The sequence below is a fragment of the Euleptes europaea genome, chromosome 19 (genome assembly GCF_029931775.1).
Source record: "Euleptes europaea isolate rEulEur1 chromosome 19, rEulEur1.hap1, whole genome shotgun sequence".
In the NCBI taxonomy this organism is placed as follows: Eukaryota; Metazoa; Chordata; class Lepidosauria; order Squamata; family Sphaerodactylidae; genus Euleptes; species Euleptes europaea.
Genome location: NC_079330.1, coordinates 15,764,730 through 15,790,197, shown reverse-complemented (window position 1 = coordinate 15,790,197; position 25,468 = coordinate 15,764,730). Strand labels below are relative to the sequence as shown.

The 25,468-nt window shown below is 47.5% G+C and overlaps 1 protein-coding gene across 1 annotated transcript; it reads right to left on the bottom strand.

The window, feature by feature from the left end:
* Positions 1-311: 311 nt before the first annotated feature.
* On the bottom strand, positions 312-25,468 carry KIAA0753 (KIAA0753 ortholog). Its single transcript, XM_056865568.1, has 17 exons — positions 25,349-25,468; positions 22,474-22,605; positions 21,166-21,760; positions 20,392-20,498; positions 19,575-19,637; positions 18,231-18,449; positions 16,880-17,078; positions 14,221-14,435; positions 13,847-14,014; positions 12,166-12,260; positions 10,237-10,324; positions 9,515-9,598; positions 7,926-8,066; positions 6,229-6,310; positions 5,071-5,191; positions 2,581-2,808; positions 312-429 (listed from the first exon to the last, which is right to left on the bottom strand). Exons 1-17 carry the CDS (start codon positions 25,466-25,468, stop codon positions 312-314), a joined length of 2,775 nt encoding a protein of 924 aa, XP_056721546.1.

Here is a 25,468-nt window from a genome sequence, read left to right as displayed (position 1 = left end):
GTGGGATGAGCTGGGAGTATGATCCAGAACTGCGGGCTTCTGCTGCAGGCACCGAGCGGGTGAGAGCCAGTTCCAAAACTCCCAGCATCATTCACTTCTTCGACATGACACCCGGACAGATTTGTCAACAAGGCACAACGGAAGGCGGCGCAGGAACTGCCGAATCCCCTCCCTGAGATAATTGCCCGCACGACATTCAGGAGGAGCCGGAGAGGAAGAGTCCTTTGCATCGGCGGGCCTGAGGCAGTTTCTTCAGAAAGAGGACTGAGCCAGCACAGCTCTGCTCAGTCGACGGCCGCGAGGAGCCGCTGTCACTCGGTGGCCTCCAAGAACTCCGAGGTGAAAACGGCTTCAGCGTAATCTTCGCACAGGCCTTGCAGCTCGGCCGCCACCTCCGCCAGGGCTTCCTCAGTCAGCTCCTCTGCCAAGCTAAAGAGGCAGGAAAGGCAAGTTTAAAAGCCAAGACCCCGATTTCTAGGGTTTAGGTGACCATTCCCCAAACACATCCAAGAATCAGCAATGCTGATTCTATGACCTTGGGCAGTTCATGGGAGGGAGGACATCTTGGCCATCTTCTAGGGGTCACTGGGGGTGTGTGGGGGAGGTAGTTGTGAGTTTCCTGCATTGTGCAGGGGGTTGGACTAGATGACCTTGGTGGTCCCTTCCAACTCTATGATTCTATGACTTGCTGTTCATAAGGTGAGGAGACTGCGCTGCTGCCATGCTCAGTGGGACCTGCCATGCTTTGCTTAACTGGCAGTTTCACATTGGCAGAGATTTGTTTCCTGCATGCTGAAGAACAGGCTGAAGAGTTAATACATCCATGGAGGAACCAAGGCTGCATCCATACATCACTTGGACATCAGCACACTGAAGCAACCATTCATAAATGGATTACCCTGTGCTGACAAGCCAATCCAGTTGAAAACTATTGCTAGAGTCAGATGAAAGCACAATTTTCAAGGATGAGTGGATGTGGCCATGGTGTGCCTATAGCCCTCTGACTCCAGGAGGGGACGCTTTAGAAGGGTGCAAGCACCGGGTCATTACTGACCCATGGGTGACCTCGCATCCCAACATTTACTAGGCAGACTATGTTTGTGGGGTGGTTTACCATTGCCTTTCCCAGTCGTCTACACTTTACTCTCAGCAAGCCAGGTACTCGTTTTACCGACCACAGAGGAATGGAAGGCTGAGTCAACTTTGAGCCTGAAAGCGACTTCCATCGGGACTGAACTCAGGTCATGAGCAGAGCTTGGATGGCAGTACGGGCAGCTGACCACTCTGCACCATGGGGTTCATAGGGGAGGCCTAGGGAGGGAATGAAATGCTTACTCCCCTCCTGGAATCTGTTTCTCTTGCAGCAGAGCTCATCCGAGGGGCTTCTGCCAGCTGGAGTCCAGATTTATGTAAGAAGAGCCCTGCTGGAGCACAACAACATGATCCCATCTGTTCTACCATCCTGTTTCCCTCCAGTGGCCGGCCAGAGGCCCCACTGGGAAGCCTACCAGCATTTGTGATGGAGACCACTCCCAGCCTGAGCCCCTTGGAAACAGTTTAGAATTATAATGACAATTTTCTTTAAAAAGATACACATCTCTGGAATCCACACATTCCAGATAAATCCAGCTATGCCTCCTCCCAGCGAGGCACCTACACATCTGCTCTTGCCCCGGCCCTTTCCTTTGCCACTTTCTCTTAAGGCTGCTTATTCTCTCTTCCTAGGAGATGACAACAACGGCGTCTGTAACTGAGACAAGGAGCAGAAGCAGAGCTGGAGAATGAAGGGAGGTGGGGCTCAGGTGTCCTTTCGAGGGGGAACTTTGCCAGGCTGGGAAGCCGCAAAACTGAGAGCTGATTTTGGAGTCAGCCGTCCCTCTCAGTTTGCATGGAGTGACTTCTGGCAAGGTGTGGTGCACCATCTGGTGGCACACGGAGAGACTGCAATAGCCACATGCCTTTTCTCCCTGTGCCCGCCCCCCCATGATAGAATCATAAGAGTCGGAAGGGACCACCAGGTTCATCTAGTCCACCTCCCTGCACAATGCAGGAAATTCATAACAACCTCCCCCCAACACCCCCAGTGACCCCTACTCCATGCCCAGAAGATGGCCAAGAAGCCCTCCCTTTCATCATCTGCTTAAGGTCATAGAATCAGTATTGCTGACAGATGGCCATCTAGCCTCTGCTTAAAAACGTCCAGGGAAGGAGAGCTTACCTTCTTCCTAATGTCTAGAGGGAAACTCTTTTGATTTAATTTTAACCCGTTGGTTCTGGTCTGACCTTCTGGGGCAACAGAAAACAACTTGGCACCATCCTCTATATGACAGCCCTTCAAAATGATAGCAACCAAAGGTGTACCCTGAAGAGCAGGAAGCTGTAATGAGATTGTAAATCTGTCTTCCTGCACAGCCATGCTTGGTTCAGAAACCAAGCACACTTTTAACGGCCTGCTTTTTGTATGTGTGCACTGGTGGGGCAGCAGAGGGGCTGCCAGGTACTTCCAAGGGGCACATGGGGGTTTAAAAGGACTCCCAACAGATTTCACAACAGCCAAGTTCTCCCGAGTCTCCCACTCACCTCTGCGCAATGTGCCATGGGCTGAAGTTGCCCACCTCCTCATGGGAAATGCACTTGAGGTGCTGCTCGTACCGGGTGCCGTAATCGCAGATGCTTCGCAGCATGTTCTTAGGTACAGAGAGGTAAGTGCGGGACTGCTTCTGCTGGGAGATGTCCCCAGCGGCGGGCTGCGTAGTCCGGGCGCTGGACTCTGGCCTCTCATCCGGCTCCACGTCCTCCTCGACGGCACTGGAAGCAGGGAAGAGAATCAGAGCTCCTTCCCCAAGTTAACAGGTGTCCCGGTTTGAGCAGAGATACCTGGTTGGTGTCACCTCATCATGATGCAGAATCCAGGTCTTCTCACGTCCCTCTGCTGCTCGGTTCCTCCTAGGTTCCTAACTTCCTCCCTCTTTCTTTTCTGCAGATACCCATCTCTTCCCCAATGAATTCCCTTCAGAAACTTTGGTCCAGGAGCCCCACCTCCTGGACCCTTGAGGAGAAAGAAACAAAAAGGAACCAAGAGAGTTGGACACCTGTGTGCGTGTGTGTATGAGGCCAGAAAAGTAAAGATATTTCACATACTTCCCCTTCCTCAACTATGCTTCTTTAAAAACAAACCTCGCCACTTTTTGTTTGCTTAAAAACAAACCTCACCACCTCTGTTTAAAAACAAACCTCACCACTTTTTTTTGCTTAAAAACAAACCTCACCACTTCTGTTTGAAAACAAACCTCACCACTTTTTTTTGCTTAAAAACAAACCTCACCACCTCTGTTTAAAAACAAACCTCACCACTTTTTTTTGCTTAAAAACAAACCTCACCACTTGTTTAAAAACAAACCTCACCACTTTTTTTTGTTTAAAAACAAATCTCACCACCACAGAAATGCAGTTTTTGTCCTGTTTATATGACTTCCCGAAAGGAGTTGGGCTGACCGCTGTTGGAAAGAGGATGCTGGACTACATGGGCCATTTTTTTTGGCTGTCAAGTCACAGCTGACTTATGGTGACCCCTGGTGGGGTTTTCAAGGCAAGAGACATTTGGAGGTGGTTTGCCATTGCCTGTCTCTGTGTCACGCCCCTGGCATTCCTTGGAGGACTCCCATCCAAATACTAGCCAGGGCCAACCCTGTTTAGCTTCTGAGATCTGATGAGATCAGGCTAGCCTGGGACTATCCAGGTCAGGGCCTACATTGACCTACTTTGATTTTATTTTCAGCTCTCTTTTAAATTCCTTTCAACCCCACACAGCACCTTCTGCCCTTTAGCCCAACACAAGCTTTTCCTCCCGTTCACTTTTCATCTGTCACGGAGACAGGTACTGCCACCACCACGCTGCCTCTCAGCCACTAGAAGACTTGTGAATGAACGTTGGCTGCTTAACCCAATGGTGATGGGGAGGGGCCTGAAGACAGGCATGTGGCCAGTTTTTAGAACTAGTTCTAGTGTTTGTGCCGTCAAGTCACAGCTGACTTACGGCAACCCCTGTAGGGTTTTCAAGGCAAGAGATTTTTGGAGGTGGTTTGCCCTTGCCTGCCTCTGTGTGGGCTGAGAGAGTCCTGAGAGAACTGTGACTGGCCCAAGGTCACCCAACAGGCTTCAAGTGGAGGAGTGGGGAATCGAACCCGGTTCTCCAGATTAGAGTCCGCCGCTGTTAACCACAACATCATGCTGGCTTTAACATCCATAGAGAAACTATTGGGCCTTTGCTGGAAAGGTTCCCTGGGAGATCTAATAAAATTAAACTTGAACATCTTCTCTCAGACAAGAATCATCAAACGATACGGCTGGCCGCTCGATTTTGTACCCAAGTTTGTAATTTTAGAAAAAAGTAAAAAGGGCCTTTTTAACATAAAGAGTGACAGAGTTTTAAAATCCCTGGGGAGGATTTAATTTTTAGTATTTGTCAGAGAGAATTTCAAAGTGTAAATCTGGTTATAGGTTATGTCTATTTTACAGTTTGTGCTTGGTATATACCACGTTTATTGGCAGTTGCTACATGAAGTTGGTTGTATATTGATTTCTTTTGTTCCCTGTACCTGTTTTTGTGCTGGTTGTGGACCGTAATAAAGTTCTAACTAACTTTATGGACTGCCAAAAAAACAACTCAGTGGGTTATAGATCAAATCAAGCCTGAACTGTCCCTAGAAGCTAAAATGACTAAACTGAGGCTATTGTATTTTGGTCACATTATGAGAAGACAAGAGTCACTAGAAAAGAGTCATGCTAGGAAAAGTTGAGGGCAGCAGGAAAAGAGGAAGACCCAACAAGAGATGGATTGACTCAATAAAGGAAGCCACAGCCCTCAATTTGCAAGACCTGAGCAAAGCTGTTAAGGATAGGACGTTTTGGAGGACATTGATTCACAGGGTCGCCATGAGTCGGAAGCTAACTAACTAACATACATACATACATCATGCTGGTTCTCTTTAGCACCAGACAGCGCCTTTAATCATTCCCACCAAGAGTCCAATTATGGGGCCCACCATCTGCTTCTGAATTTCTACTTACTTTGCATCCAAGGGCATTTCTAATACGATCTCCACTTGTGGCTCATTGTGGCCTTCTGGCTTCGTTATCTGGATGGGATGGGGAGCCCCAGGAGATGTCTCTGTTGCCACAGTCACATTCTCTAGGAGGTGGAGAAAACCAAACAAAATCCTTGAATGGGCGGGCAGAGCTCCTATCGGTTCTTCTGCTGGCGTTCATGCAGAGGGAACACAGCCACCAGCACCTTCTCTGCAAAAGGACTGTAAACTGGAGAGGCATCGATGGCAAACTCAATTGCTGTCCTTGATACAAACAAACGCCCTGGAGATACTGAGCATTTCGTTAGTGTTTTTTTTGTACATTTTCATCCCACCCTTCCTTCAAGGAGCTCGGGGCAGCATCCCTCATTCTTCTCTTCTGCCTTTTATCCTCTATACAATTCCTGTGTGATGGGCTAGATTGAGAAAAGGAGGGGCCAGACCAGAGTCACCTGGCAACCTTCATGGCAGACTGTGGATCTCAATCTCCTCGACCAACACTCTAACCACTCCACAGCACTGGCCTTTTCTTGCCCAATACAAGGAAGCTGGCAGAAACAGTCGCAATGGAAGATAATAGTTCCCAGATTCAGCCTAGTATAGAGAGGTGGCTCATTCCGAGCTTTCTTTTCAAATTTGCAACTTGGAGTAGAAATGTATCACCAACAGATACAAACTCCATGCCTCTAACCACGTGAATTCTGACTCACAGAAGCTCACGCTGGAATAACCTTTGCTTGTCTTTAAAGGTGCCACTTAATTCTGCCACAACTGACTGACATGGTCGATGCTCAGGTTTTAATTTCATGTCAAGCAAGGCTTTGCGCGAGTGGCTCTGTCTGTGGTGCCCGTGGGCATGACGCTTCTATGTGCCCACCTCATCAAAGCAGCCAATCTGTTAACACAAGCTGCGAAACCAGCCCAGGAAATTACTCTCCATGCTACAGTTGTGAGTTTTAAGCTGCCTTCATAGCAGCAGCATGCCTCCTCCCATCTGCAGAAGCACAACGAATATAGAGATGGTAGGGGTGGGGTGGGGTATCCCCAAGTTTTATCTTTGGGCTTTGACAGTGGTCATGCAGGTACACTCCTTGCTACCTGATCATCAGCCAGCCCCTCACATTGCCTGCCTGCAGCTCACCTCTTTGCTCTTCCTGGGCCAAGAATTCAGGGTCAGAATAGTCAATCTGGTTATACCTCCTTCGCACCAGCTCTTGGTAGCTCTAGGACACAAAGACAGAAAAAAACACCATGATTACTCAACAAAACATAAAGTTGGGTTTTTCTGGACTAGAGAAAAGCCGACAGATGTGGCAAAAACAGATCTATTTTTTCTCTCTCTCCCCTCATGCTAGAATTTGGGGCACTCGAAGTTGATGGGCAGACAAAAGGAAATATTTCTTCTTCGTGCAACTGATGGAACTTGCTGCCATGTCATGTGGAAATGGCTACGGTGGCTTTTTTAAAAGGTGGCTTTTAAAAAAGGATTAAACTGATGAAGAACAGACCCATTAAGAAGAAGAGGAGGAGTTGGCTTTTATACCCCGCTTTTCTCTACCGAAAGGAATCTCAAAGCGGTTTACAATCAACTCCCCTCCCCCACAACAGATACCTTGTGAGGCAGGCGGGGCTGAGAGTTCTGGGAGAACTGTGACTAGTGCTAACGTCACCCAGCAGGCTGCGTGTGGAGGAGCGGGGAATCAAACCCGGTTTTCCAGATTAGAGTCCACCGCTCTTAACAGCTACACCACACTGGCTCATGGTCATGATGGCCAGATGTTCTATGTGCAGATGTTCCATGCTCAGTTGTGAGAGGGCAGTGGGAGGCTTTGACCTCTGTGCCCGGCTTGTGCACCTTCCAGGTAACTGACTGGCCACAGGATGCTGAACCAGATGGATCCTTCGTCTCATCAAACATGGCTCTCCCTACTGTATGATATGAGATGACCTTCCCGTGGTCAAGGTACAACTACACAAGCAAAGCATTTCCCCTCTGGCATATTTACAAGGCATCCCCATAGTCAGTATCTGACAGCAGAGGCTTCCCAAAAGGTGGCTGAAGCCATTACAGGACTGAATATAGCTTGCAGTGATCTACAATTCATCCCACTAAGACTGACTTTTATTTTTTAAGTCCTGCCTGGGTTTACCAAAAGTTTGCAGAAGATGGGGCACTGCAGGCTAGTTATGGGATGCTGACCTTCAATGAAGGATACAGCACAGCCCTAATGAGCCGGCTCTGCCCTCCCACCAACACAATGCTACCCTCTTCCCTTGAGCGAGAAGAAGATGACAGCCAGCGTCCACAGATGAGGGATCTGCGCTGGCTGACTGAAGGTTGCACGGGAATATCCACATGCCAGGGACTCCATTAAAAAAAATAAAAGAAAATTACACTGCATGGAGACAAAGAAGAAGAGCTGGTTTTTATATCCCACTTTTCTCTACTTTTAAGGAGTCTCAAAATGGCTTACAATTGCCTTCCCTACACCACAAAATACCCTGTGAGGCAGGTGAGGCTGAGAGAGTTCTGAGAGAATTGTGACTAGCCCAAGGTCACAGCAGGCTTCTTATTGAAGGAGAGAGGAATCAAACCCGGTTCTCTAGTTTAAAATCCGCCGCTCATGTGGAGGAGCGGGGGATCAAGCCTGGTTCTCTAGATTAGAGTCCACTGCTCTTAACCACTACACCACACTGGCTCAAAGACCACTGCTTTCCCCTCCCTACAGCCTGCCCAATTTTGTCCTGAATGATCCCCCTTAGGGAGCTGGCTGGCTGCACTCAAAGCGGTTCGTTGGCGCAAGTCAAGCATTGACAGACGCCAGAGCAGGAGCACACCTCCATCTCCTCCATCCTCTGCAGCATCATCTCCAAGTCTGGGGCCCCAAGAGCGGAGAGAGGCACATGTTCCGGCTTCTGACTCTGCTCCAGTGCAGAGTCCTCCAAAATGCTGCTCAGGATACCGGCCTTAGCTGCAACCTGCCAATTAAGCACACACGTAGGAGGCGCTTGTGGCATTTAAGCAGTTATTTAAAACATCACTAGATAGATTGGAACCCCCATCTCTGGTTTCAGCACAGCGCTCTTGAAGCGGCTGAACATTGTGCATTAGAAGGACACAACAGAAGAGGAGTCATCTCCCCCTTCATGCCCACACACCACAATCTGATCAAATAACTAAAAGAGATTCTCCGTTCTCTGCCCATGGAAGGCGGCTGATGCCAAGAGAGAGCAGCTTGTCCGAGTTCACCTAGTCAAACTCATAGCAGAGGCAAAGTTTGGACTGGGGACTTCCAACTCAGGGCTCATTTTTTAAATTTATTTAAAACATTTTGTATTCTGCCTTTCCACCAGATCAGGATCCCCAAGGCTGTGCACATTAAAACATTTGAACAGTTTCAAACAACCTTTAAAATTATAAAACAAGCCAATAAAAAACCCATAAACTATACCAGAGGAGGGCCAATAACCGTTATTGGGGATATGCCAAACAAAACAAAGAAGTCTTCACCCACAAGTGGTGCTCATAACCACTACACTCAGCTGTCTTCTACGTAAATAACATTTTATATGTCCTCCGCAGAGTTATGTAATTTTTAGGCTTAGATTATTTGTAGTAGCAGTAGTAGCTGTTGTTGTGGTTTTCTTATTATCTATTGTGGCTGTTGTTGTTTGTTTGGTTGTTTTTGCTGGTCAGTGACCATGTTAATACATCATCACCATCATCATCATTATTATTATTATTTCCACCGCAGGGTTAAGAAATCCTACGGGATCCTCAGGAAATTTGTTCCTAAGCACATTGAGAGGATGTTCAACTTAATCCTGAACATGCTGCATAAAAGCAAGGCCTAAGTGTATTTATTATTATTTCAGTCCTTAGACCAAGCATAAAATGTGTGCAGTTACATGGCGTACCCAAACCGGCAGTATAAAACAATACATTTGATTAAAACACTATACAAAATATTACTCTCTGGAAAGGCCTAAGTGGCATTCCTATCTTTCCAAAAACCATACTGGTTTTTCAACACTCTTCACCATTGACAGCTGCCTAAACCCCTAGGAAAAGCCTCGGGCCATCTTTAGCTAGGTAACTATAACCTATAAAATGGTCGCCAAGTCAAGGGGAGCTTTAAACCGCTTCTAGGGGGCAACTGTACTTTTACCACCGCAAACTTCCTGAAGATTGGAGGGGGTGTGGAGGGAATGGTTTTAAGACCAGGATGAAAATCCTGCAAAGCACATGGCCAGCTGCCACCATGCGGTAGCCATGTCATGCACACCGGTCCTGCCACAGAGCAAAAGGCACCCTCCATTTTCCTTGTCGGAAGCTGCAGCTTAGAAGGCAGAGCTACAAAACCCTCCCCGGGAAGCATCAACGACTTTTGACTGTTCTCTGGCCCTTTTAGCAAAACACATCCTACCTTCCCGTCACCCTGGGGTGGAGTCTGGCTTTCCAGTAATGGCTCCTTCAAGCGAATGTTTCTTTCCAAGGAGAGATTCACCTTCTGATGAAACAAAAGCAGGGAAATGGTTGTCCAGTTCTCTGGACGCTGCACTGGCCTGAATGGATACTTTTCTCAGGAAGGCCAACAAGACAATCTTACAAGTGATCAGTGCGCGTCACGTTTACAACAGCTTCTTTGCAGCGCAGGGTCAAGGAAAAGGAACCCCAGCAAACTCAAACGGGCGTGACCGAGTGCTGGGGCTGCCAGCGGGAAATCCCGCCAACATGTATGAAATTCACTGCAAAGTCACCTGTTTTCAAGGAGAAGAGTGCCTAAACAGCTGCTTTGAGTGACTTGGAGGAAAAGCAAGGTTTAATAAACAAGATGACCCAGCACCTGAGGTGGACAGATAAATAGCCGACATCAAATTATTCAGGACAGCTGCAAAGAGCTCCCCAAGAGGATCCCTCCAAACCAGGTGAGTGGATGGCAACACAGCAAATGAGAATCAGTATAAGGAAAAGCAAAGTGATGCCCCCTGGAGCAAAAAATCTTAACTTCACTGAAGGAGAATAAGCTGGCAGAGACTGGTCAAGAAAGAGGCTTTCTGGTCAAGATAGGTAGCGCCATGAAACGTTGACTCGGGTGGAAATTGACACAACAGCTGTGCCGAATCCGCAAGTGCTTCCGGCGCTTACCTGTGCTTTCTCCAAGAGGGGCTCCAGACGCTCTCGAATCTCTCTCTCCATCTTATCTATAATCTTCTTTGGAGAGGCGCTGTCAGCCCTGGGAATACCATGGGGCGGGGAGAGGAATCCGGTACTTAATGTTTTTTCAGTTATCGCCCATTTCACACAACGCACGCACAGTAACAAGCCACACTCTGAAATGCACAGCGAGCAGAGAAGAACCAGGTATCCGGCCCAAATCAGATGTTTGACAGGTTCCCACAACGAGCAGTTGCAAAACTGAAACACCTAAGCGTGGGCCTTTATGTGTCAGTTGTGTGCCCTTCAATTTGTCTGCCTTGGTCCTGGTCTTTGTGACTGCTGTCTGCAGGTTCCATCATCTGCTGGACAGCACCTGAGACTAAATTCCCTGACCTCACATCATCCCCAGATACATATTAGAGTTAAAGTAGCCAGCCCTGTCCCAGGTGTCAATTCTTTCTCCCCAGGTGCAGGTAGAATAAAGAGAAATGAAGCCCCCCCCCCCCCCGGGTGATCGTGAGCTCCAGCACCCAACCAGCAGGTCAAACATCACAGGAGTCAGACGTCACTCTCTTGCAGGTTCTCTTCTTCCTGGACTAGCTGCACCTTCTATGCTAGTCTTGGAGTTACACAGTGAAGAAACATACCAAAGTACACACACACACACACGAAGCTGCCTTATGCTGAATCACACACTTGGTCCATCAAGATCAGTACTGGCGACTCAGACTGGCAGCGGCTCTCCAGGGTCTCAGGCAGAGATCTTTCACATCACCTACTACCTGATACTTATAACTGGAGATGCCAGAGATTGAATCTGGCACCTTTTGCATGCCAAGCAGATGCTCTACTGAGCCACAGCCCTTCCTCAGGCAATGACAGGAAATGCCTGAGCCAACTCTTAACAGAAGGCAGTAAAGTCAGGCTGGTGAGCAACAGAATCCACTATGACCTAAAGATCTCCCAGAAAGTCACACAAGGACAGCTGTGCAGAGAGGACGCTGCAGCGTGGGGCGGGGGGGAGAGAGCCATGACACCATTAGTCACTACTCGTCTTTTTGCAGGAAAAGCCAAGAAGCATGGGAGAAGGCCAAGCAACTGCCTCATGGGGGGAAAAAAAAAAGAACCTCACTGAAAGCTAGCAAGGTCTTTTGCCGTGCCTTCATTTCACCTTGAGATGGGAATAAGCAACCGCAAAAGAACAGGATGGGCTACGTCACCGTGTGGTGAAACCTCCTGTTGGAGAACGCAAAATCCACCCAACGCCTCGACTTCCATTTGGGACGTGAAGTCCAAGGTGTTGCAGCGCAATTCAGATTTTGCACAGTGTTTGTCTGCGGAAGTAATCCAGTCCTCCCCACCTCATCCTTCTTGGACACAGGCGAGACTTCGAAACCAAGCCCAGCCCAGCCATGTCTCAAGTAAAACACCTTTTACTTACATAAGGTAAAGGTCCCCTGTGCAAGCACTGGGTCATTCCTGACCCATGGGGTGACGTCACATCCCAACGTTTACAAGGCAGACTTTGTTTACAGGGTGGTTTGCCAGTGCCTTCCCCAGTCATCTTCCCTTTACCCCCAGCAAGCTGGGTACTCATTTTACTGACCTCGGAAGGATGGAAGGCTGAGTCAACCTTGAGCCGGCTACTTGAAACCAACTTCCATCGGGATCGAACTCAGGCTGTGAACAGAGCTTGGACTGCAGTACTACAGCTTACCACTCTGCGCCACGGGGCTCCTTTACTTACATAACCCAGTGCAAATTTAGGTTGATAAATACATGTAAACTGGGGGAAGAAAAGCCTCCACAGGTGCCATAAGTCACCTCCACAGCATGGAAGCTTTACCCTCCTACAGTTTCTAAAATACAACCACTGCAAGGTGCATAAAAGCACTCAATAAGCCCTTCTGTGCCAACCTGACAGCTGGTTTCTCCACGCCTCGTCTTCCCTCTCCTGTTCTCTCTTTCTCAAAAACAGTTTCTCTGCTTCGGGGACTTCTATCCGGTTGCCGGGAGGAATTGTGGGGAGAAGAGATGCGAGACATTATTACAGTCCCCGTTCTGCACTGTCAACAACACTTTTGCATCACGCAGAGCAGAATTTCTTAAAGGGAAGAAGCGAAGTCTAGCCCTGGCAAAACAAAATGCTCTTGACTGAAGAGAGACTGCTTCTGGGTGATCTGTAGGGCATTATTATTTCAGTTGATTTAAAAGGGTATAACTCTGTTTAGAAGGAATTAGAAGGAGATTGAGACTGGGAAGGGCAGCCATGAAGGAGCTAGAAAAGATTTTGAAGTGTAAGGATGTGACTCTGGCCACCAAGACTAGATTAATTCATGCCATCGTATTCCCTATTACTATGTATGGGTGTGAAAGCTGGACAATGAAGAAAGCTGATAGGAAGAAAATAGATTCCTTTGAAATGTGGTGTTGGAGGAAAGTGTTGCGGATTCCGTGGACTGCCAAAAAAACAAATCAGTGGGTTATAGATCAAATCAAGCCTGAACTGACCCTAGAAGCTAAAATGACTAAACTGAGGCTGTCGTATTTTGGTCAGGTCATGAGACGACAAGAGTCACTGGAAAAGACCGTCATGATAGGAAAAGTTGAGGGCAGCAGGAAAAGAGGAAGACCCAACAAGAGATGGATTGACTCAATAAAGGAAGCCACAGCCTTCAATTTGCAAGATCTGAGCAAGGCTGTCAAAGATAGGACATTTTGGAGGACTTTCATTCATAGGGTTGCCATGAGTTGGAAGCGACTTGACGGCACTTAACACACACACAACTCTGTTTATGAGTGCGCTGTCGATCACAGAGAGATTACTTGCAAAGGCAGGATTTCTCTTCACAATCCATCAGGTTGTGTAAAACACAAGACTGCCTGAATGCATCTGTAGCAGACCCACACTGGTTATAGGACTGACGTTTATGCCAGTGATCCTAATTCAAATCTCTCTTTTACAACTGGCAATCTGCTGTGGAATCGCAGTCCTGCTAGATATGAGGGAGTTTCCATTGATTGAAAGACACTATGAGCCCCAGAACTAAATGTTACAAACCATAAGGTGCACTGTCCGCCTTCCCCATGCCAGGCAATTTCATGAATGCTGGTTGACTTAAAAAAAACAAAACAAAACAAAAAAAAACACTTGTATTCCATGTAGAAAAATTGCTGCCAGCAATCTAGCCTCCTCTTGATAAGCATTCATTGGATTTTCCAAATTAGGGGGTTGGGTTAATGGGGCCAGGCCTTAATAATAACACATATTCCCTGTTCCTACAAAATTGGAAACTCAGGCATGTTATACAATGAATTACATTTAAAAAATAGCTTGGCAGAACAAAAAGGCAAAGTAAGAAATACGACACCTGGCAGGGAACCAAGGAGGGAAGAGTCCGAAGAGTGATTCACCTTTGGAGGGGCTCCAAAGAACAAAGTGACCTACATCACAAGGATGGATCTCCAAAGCGCGTGGAGCTTCTGAAGGCAAAGTCCCCCCCACCATGTAAGATGCAGGCCCAGAGCGTGCCTATGACTACCCCAGCTGCCTTGTCCGCCCCACCAAGGCTGCCCTTGCAAGGATGCTAACCTACCGTTGAGGTGACCCTCGAGGGGAAGTGGGGCTGGGAGGCAACCAGGGTATCCGGCTTTCTTGAACAAGCGGCTTGGTCTCCTTGAGCCGGAACGCAACGGTGGTGTCCTGAAACCGGATGTGCTTGGGTTGAGGCTGTTCAGCTTTTGGTCTCTGAGGTCTACTGCTTCCCTTTAAGAAACAAACAATCCTTCTCAGGGAGGAAAAAACACACAAAGATGTTGAAGTTTTCTTCCAAACAGCAGCCGCCAGAACGTTCAGGCCCCCAACTATAATTTTGAGCAGCAAGACATTATTGCTGTAGGGGAAACAGTCTGACAGCACCTGAAAAGTAAACTCAGGGATGCGGAGGAGGAACATTGTTGATATGTCTGTACCTGAGGTTTGGAAGAAAACACCACTCCTCTCTTTTTCAGTGGGCCACCTCTGAGACCAGGGGCCTTTTTCACAGGCCCAGGTCTTCTCAAGGCCTCCTGGGGTCTGGCCTGAAAAGCTCCCTCTTGCTCCAGAGCAGGCAGACTTTCTTGAGCTGTTGCGCCAAAGCAATCGCTCATCTTCTCTGGTGACATCTCTTCAGCCTGCCGGTGGTCATCTAAAACCAATAATCACAATACCGTTTCGGTACAGTATTTGGAAACCCTCAGATGCCCTCCTGAATGACTCTTGTACTTGGGAATAACCAGAGGGACCGCAAAACCAAAATGAACACACTTTGCATCTTGAATCTCTCCTGGGACTAGTAGAACCTGGGATTGAGAGCAGAAGAAAGTTCAGTGCTGGATAAATAAACAAGGGCCACAGAAGGACGGCGGTCTTGCCACCTATAAGGAGATATTCTAGGCCAGTGGTTCCCAAAGTGGGCAGTACCACCCCCTGGGGGACAGTGGGATTATTTAGGGGGCACTAAGAAGCAAGGGGGCAGCAGTAGGGCGCTAGAGGTAGGCCCCTTCAACTGTGTTGTTGGATAGGGTAGGGGGCACTGGGGTTGAATTTGTGGAACCAAGGGGGCGGTGGCCCGAAAAGTTTGGGAACCACTGCTCTAGGCTGCCATGGTATATTTCCTATTTGCAGGATTCCTGTGGCATGAGAACAGCTACTGCTGAAACGAGATGTCTGACTAGATGGACCACTTGTCTGATTCAGTACAGTTATTCTTATGGCCCTGTCAATGCTAAAGTCCTGCCTTTGTCAGAGACCAGAATTAATCCTACTTTAGATCTAGAGAATAACTGAGCTCAGTGGCTTTTCCTAAACAAAGTAAACCCCAACTCAGAAATCTAGAGTCAGGTTGATCCTCAGCTTAGTGTGGCTGAATGAGGAGAGGCATCTGCAGCTACTGGAGAGGGCTGAGCTGAGTAAGGAAGGAAGACGTCTGTGTGGTGTGGTGGTTAAGAGCGACGGACTAATCTGGAGAACTGGGTTTGATTCCCCACTCCTCCAGCTGAAGCCTGCTAGTTGACTTTGGGCTAGTCACAGTTCTCTCAGAACTCTCTCAGCCTCACCTACCTCACAAGGTACCTGTTGTGAGGGGGGGGAGGAAAGGCGATTGTAAGGCACTTTGAGACTCCTTCAGGTAGAGAACAGCAAGCTATAAAAACCAACTTCTCCTCTTCTTCAAAACTGCTGTCTGTAGAATGGAGAACCCAATCATGGCTTCTCTGTCTACTCACCAACCCAAGCTGTACACAGTCAGGAGGTGCTAAGAATTATTAGATCCAACAACAAAAGCCGTGTAATACCATTTTTACTGAAGCCAATCAAAACAACACAACACAGTGTGCAAACTTTCCAGTCGTCCAGATCTCTTCATCAACCTGAAGTGTTCTTCAGCCTGAAGAACTCTTCAGCTTAATGAAGAGATCAGGAAAGCGCACACACTATATTGTGTTGTTTTGGCTGGTCTCAATAAAGATGGTATTACACGGCTTTTTAAATTTGCTATGGACTCATGTGGCTACCTACTTGTTTTGTCTAAAAGGACCAGGGCTGTCAACCATTTTTTCCAGTCAACACATTGTCCAGAATTTTAAAAACAATTATTTATTGATTAAATGTAGATAAACCTTCATGCTGCCTAACCCACAATGGAAACAAGAGCCTTCTTTAATCTTGCAGTTCAGTGGGGCTTCCGGAAGGACTCCAACCCAACTTGTCAATCAGCTTCCCCCTTCTAAATAACCAAATCAACACAATTAAAACCAAGAGCCATGCCTAACAATCAGAATGGTGTGCTAATATTCAGGGACAGCAGGGTTCAAATCTCCATCCTGTCATGTAGCTCACTTGGACTAATCCCTCTCTCTCTATCTAAAATCAAACTCAACTGAGATTCAAATTAAAATAATCTCTGGTATTACATAACCTCTGATACTATCGTTTCTTTTTCCTCTGCCCGCAACCTTTTAGCGGAAATGGCATGTTTTGTTTGCTGCTAGACAGAGATTTGATCAGTGGCTGTTTTTTCAACTGAATGCTTCCGTTTTGTGCTTCTTCCTCCCAGTATGCTCAGGGGGACATCAGCCCCATCTTAAATCTTGTACCTACTCAGAATTTTACACAAGATGCTTACAAGGCAAAACCTTAGGACAATGGCCTAGGACTTCTTTTCTTCCCACCCACCATCTTTTTAATATTCAGACTAATTAAAGACTAATATTCAGACTAATTAATTGGAGAGTGTGAAAGCTTGTGCACTGTTTTGTTATTTTGGCTAGTCAATATAAAAGGTGTTACAGGGCTTTTGGTTTTTGCTTTGGACCAATGGGGCTATATCCAACCATTTTCTTCCTCAAAGGGTTATCATAATGTGAACATGGGAGAGGGACCACGAAAGCCACCCTGAGCTCCTTCAAGAATGGGCAGGTTAAACATTAATACTTTTTAAAACACACATAGAGACACACACAATGATCAGACATATCAACAAAAGATACCACTTTTCTGAGCATTTCTGGCCACCATGCTTAAAGCAGATGTTTTTGTTTCTACAAAGCAAGACCTCTAAAGAATACAGATTTCAGCTGCTCGCATACAAACCCATAATATCTTGTACATCTTCATAGTTGGAAGGGAGAAGTCTTCTGGCTACAAGTGGCTTTTTGGGCTCCATCGCACAAAATTTCTTCTCTCTGCTTGGCACCCTGCCCCTGCCCGATGGCAGTTCAGCCTGAGACGTGGAAGGCCATTTCTTCCCTATCTTGGGCGACTGCTTCTTGGACAGCAAAGAGTCCAAATCCTGCCACCATAATTTTTGTCTCTCATTAAACATGCAAAGCGTAAGTGCCATTTCCCACCTTGCAAAGCGCAAAGGTCATATACTTCACAATTGTCAAAAAGCCTCTTAACTTCCTGCAGCAAAAAAACCCTGCCTTTATTATATATTCAGTTTGCTGCGGGATTTGGGAATAATCTCAGACAAGTCCTAAGTATTTGATGACATTTAATCTGCACAACGGGGCATTTAACAAAAAAAAATGCAGCAAAAGCACAACCTTAAGCCATTTTTTTTCATTTATTTACTAGCTCCTTTGACCAAAGGTCTTGAGCTTAATCACACAACCTTAAGCATGTTTTCAGAAAATATTTTTGTTTCCTTACAGAGCCACAAAATAATTCATTAAAGTGAGTTTGGTGGCAGCAACTGCTGCTCCGGTTTTGCTCCCTAATAGAAGAGTTGGTTTTTATATGCCGACTTTCTCTACCACTTAAGGAAGAATCAACCGGCTTACAATCACCTTGCCTTCCCTTCCCCACAACAGACACCCTGTGAAGTAGGTGGGGCTGAGAGCTTGACTAGCCCAAGGTCACCCAGCTGGCTTTGTGTGTAGGAGTGGGGAAGCAAATACAGTTCACCAGATTAGCCTCTGCTGCTCACGTGGAGTGGGGAATGAAACCCGGTTCTCCAGATCAGACTCCACCGCTCCAAACCATTGCTCTTTACACTACACCATGCTGGCTCCCCTGCTGCGATGGCTACAACATACACTTATCTCCAAGGCTTATCTGTGTGGGCTGTGTCACCACTGTGGGATATACAGATCTGCTCCCCAGCCTGTTTAGCACTGTCCACCAAGTGACAAAGAAGAAGAAGAGTTGGTTTTTATATGCTGACTTTCTCTACCACTTAAGGCAGAATCAAACCGGCTTACAATCACCTTCCCTTCCCCTCCCCACAACAAACATCCTGTGAGGTAGATGGGGCTGAGAGAGGTCTAAGAGCTGTGACTAACCCAAGGTCACCCAGCTGGCTTCGTGTGTAGGAGTGGGGAAACAAATCCAGTTCACCAGGTTAGCCTCTGCCTCTCATGTGGAGGAGTGGGGAATCACTCAGAGTCCACCGCTCCAAACCACAGCTCTTAACCACTACCCTCTCTCTCCCTCCCCTCACCTCTATTTGCAGCAGGAGATCGATGACGACGTCGGGAATGGAGGAGTCCATCTCAAGACGGGCGGAGCAGAGGGACAACTGCCGGATGAGGTTGCCCAGTTCCTTGCAGTGGCCGGGAGCCAGATGGTGCTCCGACTGGCTGGCGAAGCGAGCGGCGAACATCTGCAAGGCCCGGACAGCGCCTCTGTGAGCTGCTGCCAGCCGGGCCATGGCTCGCGACTGCATCACAAAGGAAGGAGAGGGAGAGGGCCCATGAGTAAGCTGGACACTGTCCGGAGGCTAGTGTCAGCCAGGCTAGCGACGAGGGAAAAGTCACCACTTCAAAGGCCCCAGTCTTTAAAGCACTCCTCTGCTAAAGACTGTGCTTGAAGAAGGCTTTCCAAGAGAGGCGACGAGGCTGAGTTCCATGTTGATGCAACAACTCTATGGAAACACGGAATGTCTGGCAATAAAATGGCCACAGTTGTAACAGCCTGTGGTGTCGCTGCACTTAGAAATGCCATGTATAGCTCTAGTCACCCCATCTCAAAATAATGAGTTCAGGGACCAGAACAGAAACGGTGTGCCAAAAAAAATGGTACACCGAAGAACTTCTTTTCCGATGCATGTTTTATTGGCCCCACAAACTACAGAAAGTGCTGCTCACAATTTGCCATTTGAAGATGGCAATCATAATTGTAAATGGCAGCCAAGAACGTTCCCCTCCCTGTTTCGGACAGACCCATCTCCGGAAATAAGCATTAAACTTTGCCTGTACTTATGTGTCAGCTAGGCACTCTGCTTCTTTGCCATTAAGACACTCCCAAGGCCCTTGCTTTTGTTTCAAGGCTCTGTCATTCTTTCCCTCTGAGAAATCATGCCAGTCACCCGCCTAGATATCATAGGACTGGGAATGCTGCAGAACAGGGCAACCAAAATGATTAACGGATTGCTACGTGAAAGGCTAAAGAGTCTGAAGTTTTTCAGGTTACCAAAAAAAAGTAAACTACAGGAAGAAAAGATACATACAGATTTAAAAGCATACATGGTGTGGAGAATTTTTTCTCCACTCTCAATACTTTAACATGGCGTCAACTAATGAAATTGTTCTGAATCTTCTGTCTACCAGACAAAAGGAAGTACTTCTCCACACAATGCACAATTAACTTGTTGAATCTCAGACGGAGGATGTTTTTAGTCTCTTGTAAACTGAAAACTGATTATATACGACTGCAGAAAACCCCTCATCGCTATATTGAGAGCTCCTTTCCTAGGGAACCTGTTTAGTAAGGTCCCAACCTCCTGCCCAAGGTAATTCCCTGCTCCATGATGATTCTCAAAATCCTCACAGATTTTCTCCCTCACCTTTTTTGTGTGTTTGATTTTCTGGGGACTCAGCTTCTCCAGATCTTCTTGAATTTCTTTTACCTATTCAATAACATATCACAAACAAATTAGCTATATAGAAACATTTCTAAGCAGTCTGTGTGGCAGAGTTCAGATCCAAGCATCCCAGTTCTGAAATTTGTGACTGCATGGTTTGTGGTCACCAAACTGTAGGACTGGAATAACAAAGTTCAGATCCAGATAAGAACTTCTCTGAAGCCTACAGAAGCTTCAGTCAGGGCCTGAGCAGAAATCCACGCATCTTAATGCAGCGCCACAGAGAACTGGCTATGTTCTCACTACGCATTCAGGGCCCACTCTTTAAAATATTTATTCCATTCTCTCCATTAAAACATTCCAAGGCAGTTCACAACAAATCATTAACACTCATAACAATAAAGAAAGCAACATACCAGTTCCAACACACACTAACAAGAAAACCACAGCCAAAACGGAAAGATGTATAAAAACAGTTGCAGCAATCAGCAAGCCAGGGAAGATGAAGCATTCAACTGAACACCTGGAAAAACAATAGCATTCTCCTCCCTTTCCCCCAGTGACTAACGTTTAGCAAGTATGGTCCCAGGTGAACTGCTGGGGAAATGGAATTCCACAGTTGAGGAGCCACCATAGAAAAGGCCCTGTCTCTAGCTGCCACATATCTTGCCTCTGAAAGTGGAGGCACACAGAGTGGGGCCCCTGGAGCTTGCTTTTCAAAGAAAGGCCACAACTGGTACAAGGTGCTACAAGTCACAGGGGGGAGCCGAGTACAAAGGAAAATGAGCAACACTCTTGCCTGTTGCTGCAGCACATACAGCATTCGTGCAGACCGCACAGCCTGCTCCTGCCTTCGAACCCGGACACGGCGCTCTTCATCCGGATCCAAAGTTTCTTCGCTTCTCTCTGGAACAAAGAAACGGTTCAGCAAAACACAAAGTGATGGATCTGGAACCAGTCATTAACCTTAGGAAGTCTTACTGCAGAGAACATGAAAGGCCTGCGAGAAAAGCCCTGCTTGGGAGGGAAGGATGGAGAAAGATCGTGCAGTCTGCTCACAAGGCTTGCACACCATCCCCTGAAAGAAGCGTTAAATACTCCCCAGTGCCAGTGGAGTGAGAGCCTCTGTTCCAGACCACAGCAAGCCTAAAGCTTCCAAGGACTAGGCAGGAAAAGTCAGTGCACATTTTTAAGCACTTGCTCATTCTAACATGGAAAACAGTAAATAATTTTACATGACATCTGAGAAAGACATTTCCAGGATATCCAGAGCTAAAAACACATCAGCCAAGCTTGCCACTACTATGACTTTGTAATCTGCCATTCATCTGGTCTGTCAAACCTCCAAGGAGCAAACAGGTTGCACGTCCAACACAGCACCACGGGCTCCTTCCATCGCAGCCTTAAAAGAACACCGACAACGGCAGCAGCTGCAATGGACTCTGCCACATGTCTTGGACCCAGACACTTCCCACACCCAGGGAGAGGAGCCCTGGAGGCGCCATTTGCCCTGGAGCTGGGATGAAGGGCTGCGATTTTGCCACAGCAGCAGCCATTACCCCCCCCCCCTCACCTCTTTTTGCCAGCTCTTCTATTTTCTGGATGTAGTTCTGCAGCTCCTTTTGCAGCCGCCGCACCTCCAGGGTGGTCTTATCTTCCTCCTTTCTGGGCCCAGGCCCTGGGTCATGGGTGGGGGGTGAATCAGATACAGCTGCTTTCGACTTGATCCGGTTTGGGGCGTAGATGTAGACTTTGGCTCCTGAGCTGGTCGTCTCCGGTTTGGAACAGCTGCCAATCTGTCGTTCATCCTTCTGGAGGAAGTTTGATGCTCTCAGCCCTGCAACGTTTTCAGAGTCCTTCCTTCTGGTCTGCCCGGGCCCCGCAGGGTGCGCGGGGGCCATCTTGTTCTCATTGAGGAAATGCTGTCTCACATGCTCCTCCAGATGTCTTCGCTTCACGTCCCTTTTGGCCAGCTGAACAGCCAAGTTGAGCTTCTCTTCAGATACGACGGAAAACTCAACAGGGTTTCTGAAATCCGGTCCATCACCAGCGCCTTGGTCCTTCCTACTCCCAGGCTGCTTCAGCTTTTCTATTATGATTGGACGAGGGCTGGTGTATTGGAAAGCCAAGCTCCCTGGCTGTGCAGAAACATTCCGACTGAACTGGAGCTGTTCCAAACATCAAACAACATTGTCTAAATCTTTCTCTAGCTCATGTTTCCAAGCAGAGCACTCATGCGGCGGGGGGGCAGGGGTAGGAAAAGGTCCCCAAGGTGAATCAGCAACCCTGACAGATGCCAGGCTAGCTTTGTCTTGAAATTCCCCAAGGGAGCTGACTGCAGATATACACACTCATACTCAGAGCCCACACGGCTTATGCAGCCGCTGCCTTTTGGAGATTTTCATAAAAAACAAATATAGCAGGAACTGAGATAACAATGGTGCATTTAATCGTGTCAGTTGTTCACACTGAAGCAAAACAACATCATGATAAATGTACCATGTTGGTCCCGTAACGTTCAGCTGGTGTTTTACATCTCTTTAGCATAAACTTCTACAACCACTCCACATTTGGGAGTAAACTCCAGCAAAACTCTACAGAACTTGAAACACCGCACAGCAAAATACAACCATAATATTTATCACATACACAAAACAATGAGGCCCTTTGTGAGTCGGCTTACTGGCAAACAGTGCTGAAGGCACGCAGACCAGGCAAGACATTTCTATACATCAGTGCCTGACCCAATCCCCCAAAATTCATTACTTTGGGCCACCTCAGTCAGAAGGCTGCGGGTGACTGCAATAGATGCTTATGACTAAAAACCTTTCAAGAAGCCCATAAAACAAACTCTGAAGCAGAAAAGTAAGCAGAAAAAAACCTGGGTCTGTAGAGCCCTCGCTTCACTTTTGCCCAGCAGGGGAAGGGATGTCAGAGGCACACAAGCTGCAGCTGGTTTCCCTGGTCCCATCACATTCAGCAAGAGGCTAAGATAATGGTGATTTATTGTCGTCTATGAAAAGGATGTTGCTGAAATACCAACAGTAAGCTAACGTTAGCATTCCCCCTGATGCATACACTTTTCTGTTTATGCCTAAAGAATTTGTTGCAGTTTAAGAAACAGGCAAAAAGACCTACATTGGGCCCTCAATTTCCTCAACATGTCTAGAAGCACAGTCCTATGAGACGCTTCACCAGCAAAATACATTTTTACAATAAGGTGACAAAGCACAAAGGGGGACAGCATAAGGAGATCTGCTGGACTGAAATAAGGTGAACCCACCAGCATCCCACCTCTAATGAAAGATAAACAGATGCTTTGGGGAAACCCACAACTAGGCCATGAAGGCAGCAGTCCTCCCCAGCTGTTTTTTCTTCATGCACCTGGAATGCAGGTGCAGGCTCTCTCCTGTACTTTTAACAGCCATACAGAAGAGGGCATTTCAGCAGGTGCCCCTAGCTGCACCAATCAGAATTCCCTCTTCTGCACAACCATCCAAAGGTCCAGGAACCTCTTTACATTTGTCCTTGATCCCTGACCTGCATCTAATTGTACTGAAGAGCCACTCTAAGGAAGAGTCAGAAGAAGGTGGCATGCCAAAGCCCCACAGCCGACAATCTTTCATGTTTCTGGCACCTCTAAGGCTAGCACTTGACAACTGGGGGGGGGGGCTTAGCTGCTGATGCCTCCCCCAGCTGACAAAAGCAGGCAAGCAAGATGCCACAGGCTGCTGGGCAAGAGGGTCAGAAATATCTCTCCAGCTAGACCTGCAAAACTTTACCAGGGAAGAGCTGCCTGCTGGTCAACACAGATAAGAAACCACAGGTCAGAAAGAAGTTTACTATTGCGTATTTCCCATTAGGGCTGCACCGTTTAGTCGATAAATCAATTTTTATAAATTTGCCACTAATGAACTGGGCAGAAGTTAATTTCTTTAATTAACTATTTTTAACACTTTCAAAAATGTAGGTGGTAGGGGGTCATCTTAGAAGAGGCATTCCCCCACTTCATACACTGGAATTGGTTTCTGCAGACAACTTCAAGGCTACTTAAATTTTATAATATGCATATATATTGATTGTTCTTTTCTTCTGGTAGCCACCCTGAGCCCGACTGTAGTTAGGAAAGGGTGGGGTATAAATCTAATAAAATAAAATAAATGAATAAGTGTGAAGCAGCTATGGGCTGCTCATCTGCCTGCCTTTCCCATTTTGCTTGGATTGTTTAAAGGCAGACTGGAAAATTTTCATTCAGGAATTGATCTCTCCCACGGCTTTTACCTGCAATAACTAAGTAGAACTTCCATATCTAGGTGTAGCCTAACTCTGAGCAGCACATGCCAGGAACAGACAACTGGGAAAGTCCCACCATCCCATCCTGCCAACAAGCTTCCAAAATGTATATATTAAAACAGGGAAAAGCAGAAAGATAGGGCTGTTGCCTTCATGCTCCCACCTGGGGAGTCTTCCAGATGTATAATAATACATCATTTTCAGAGAGTTTAGGTGAATCCGGCCAGAAGCAGAATCCTATGCAGTGTTATTCCAATCTAAGCCCATTGACATCAATTGCTGTAAAACAGAGTCACAGGATTGCATTACAAGCTAGATCTCTTTGTGTCCCACAATGGCCAATCAAAAGGACTAATATGCACAAATACACAAAGTCCTATGAGGAGAGGTTTAAACACTTACAGTGCATTCCTAAGGAGAGTTGCTCCAATCTAAGCCCATTCATTTCAAAGGGCTTAGACTGGAGTAACTCTCCTTAGGAATGCGCTGTTAGTGTTGTTTAGCTTATAAAGAAGGCAATTAAGGGGAGATATGATAGAGGTCTATAAAATAATGCATAGCATAGTGAGAGTGGACAGGGAGAAGCTTTTCTCCCTCTCTCATAATACCAGAATCCAGGGTCATCTGCTGAAGCTGGAGGGTGAGAGATTCAAAACAGATAAAAGGATGTATTTCTTCACACAACGTATAGTTAAATGGTGGAACTCCCTGCCCCAGGATGTGGTGATGACTGCCAACTTGGATGGCTTTAAGAGGGGAGTGGACATGTTCATGGAAGAGATGGCTATCCATGGCTATTAGTCGAAATGGATACTAATCATGATGCATACCTATTCTTTCCAGGATCAGAGGAGTATGCCTATTATATTAGGTGCTATGGAACACAGGCAGGATGGTGCTGCTGCAGTCGTCCTGTTTGTGGGCTTCCTAGAGGCACCTGGTTGGCCCCTGTGTGAACAGACTGCTGGACTTGATGGGCCTTGGTCTGATCCTGCTTGGCTTTTCTTGCGTTCCCTCCCTGTTGCTCCCTCCCAAGTGACTTCAGAGGTACCCTGCCACTGGACATGGAAGTTCCATCCACTTGCCGTAGCCCATAGCCATAACCTGACACATTCGGAATGGATCCTTGACCCTTTACAAGAGCCTTGCTAGATGGGCAGGCGGGGGGGGGGGGCTAACCCAGCATCCCGTCTCCAGCAGCCGCCACTCAAAAGCTTCCCAGAAAACTTCAGCAGGGCGGGAAAGCAGTTTACCTCAGCAGGTACACTACCCCTGCACGCAGAGGCTCCATTCAGCCATTGGGGAGAACAGCCGGGCCTGGCCTCTTCGGGCTTGCCGCCTCAGACAGGGGCAGGACGGCGAAGACGAACGCGGAGCGTCTCAGCCGGGCCCGCCTCACAGAGCTCGCGAGGCGGCTGCCGCCACTTTTCGGCCTCCGGGCGCGTCCCTTAGCAACCGCGCACCGCGCGGAGAACGCCGGGAAACGGCCTCCGCGGGCGAGAGCCAATCACAGGCCGGGGGAGACGCCGGCCAATCCGTTCCTCGGCGCTGTCCCCGCGCGGCCGCCGTCGCTCGGGAGGCAT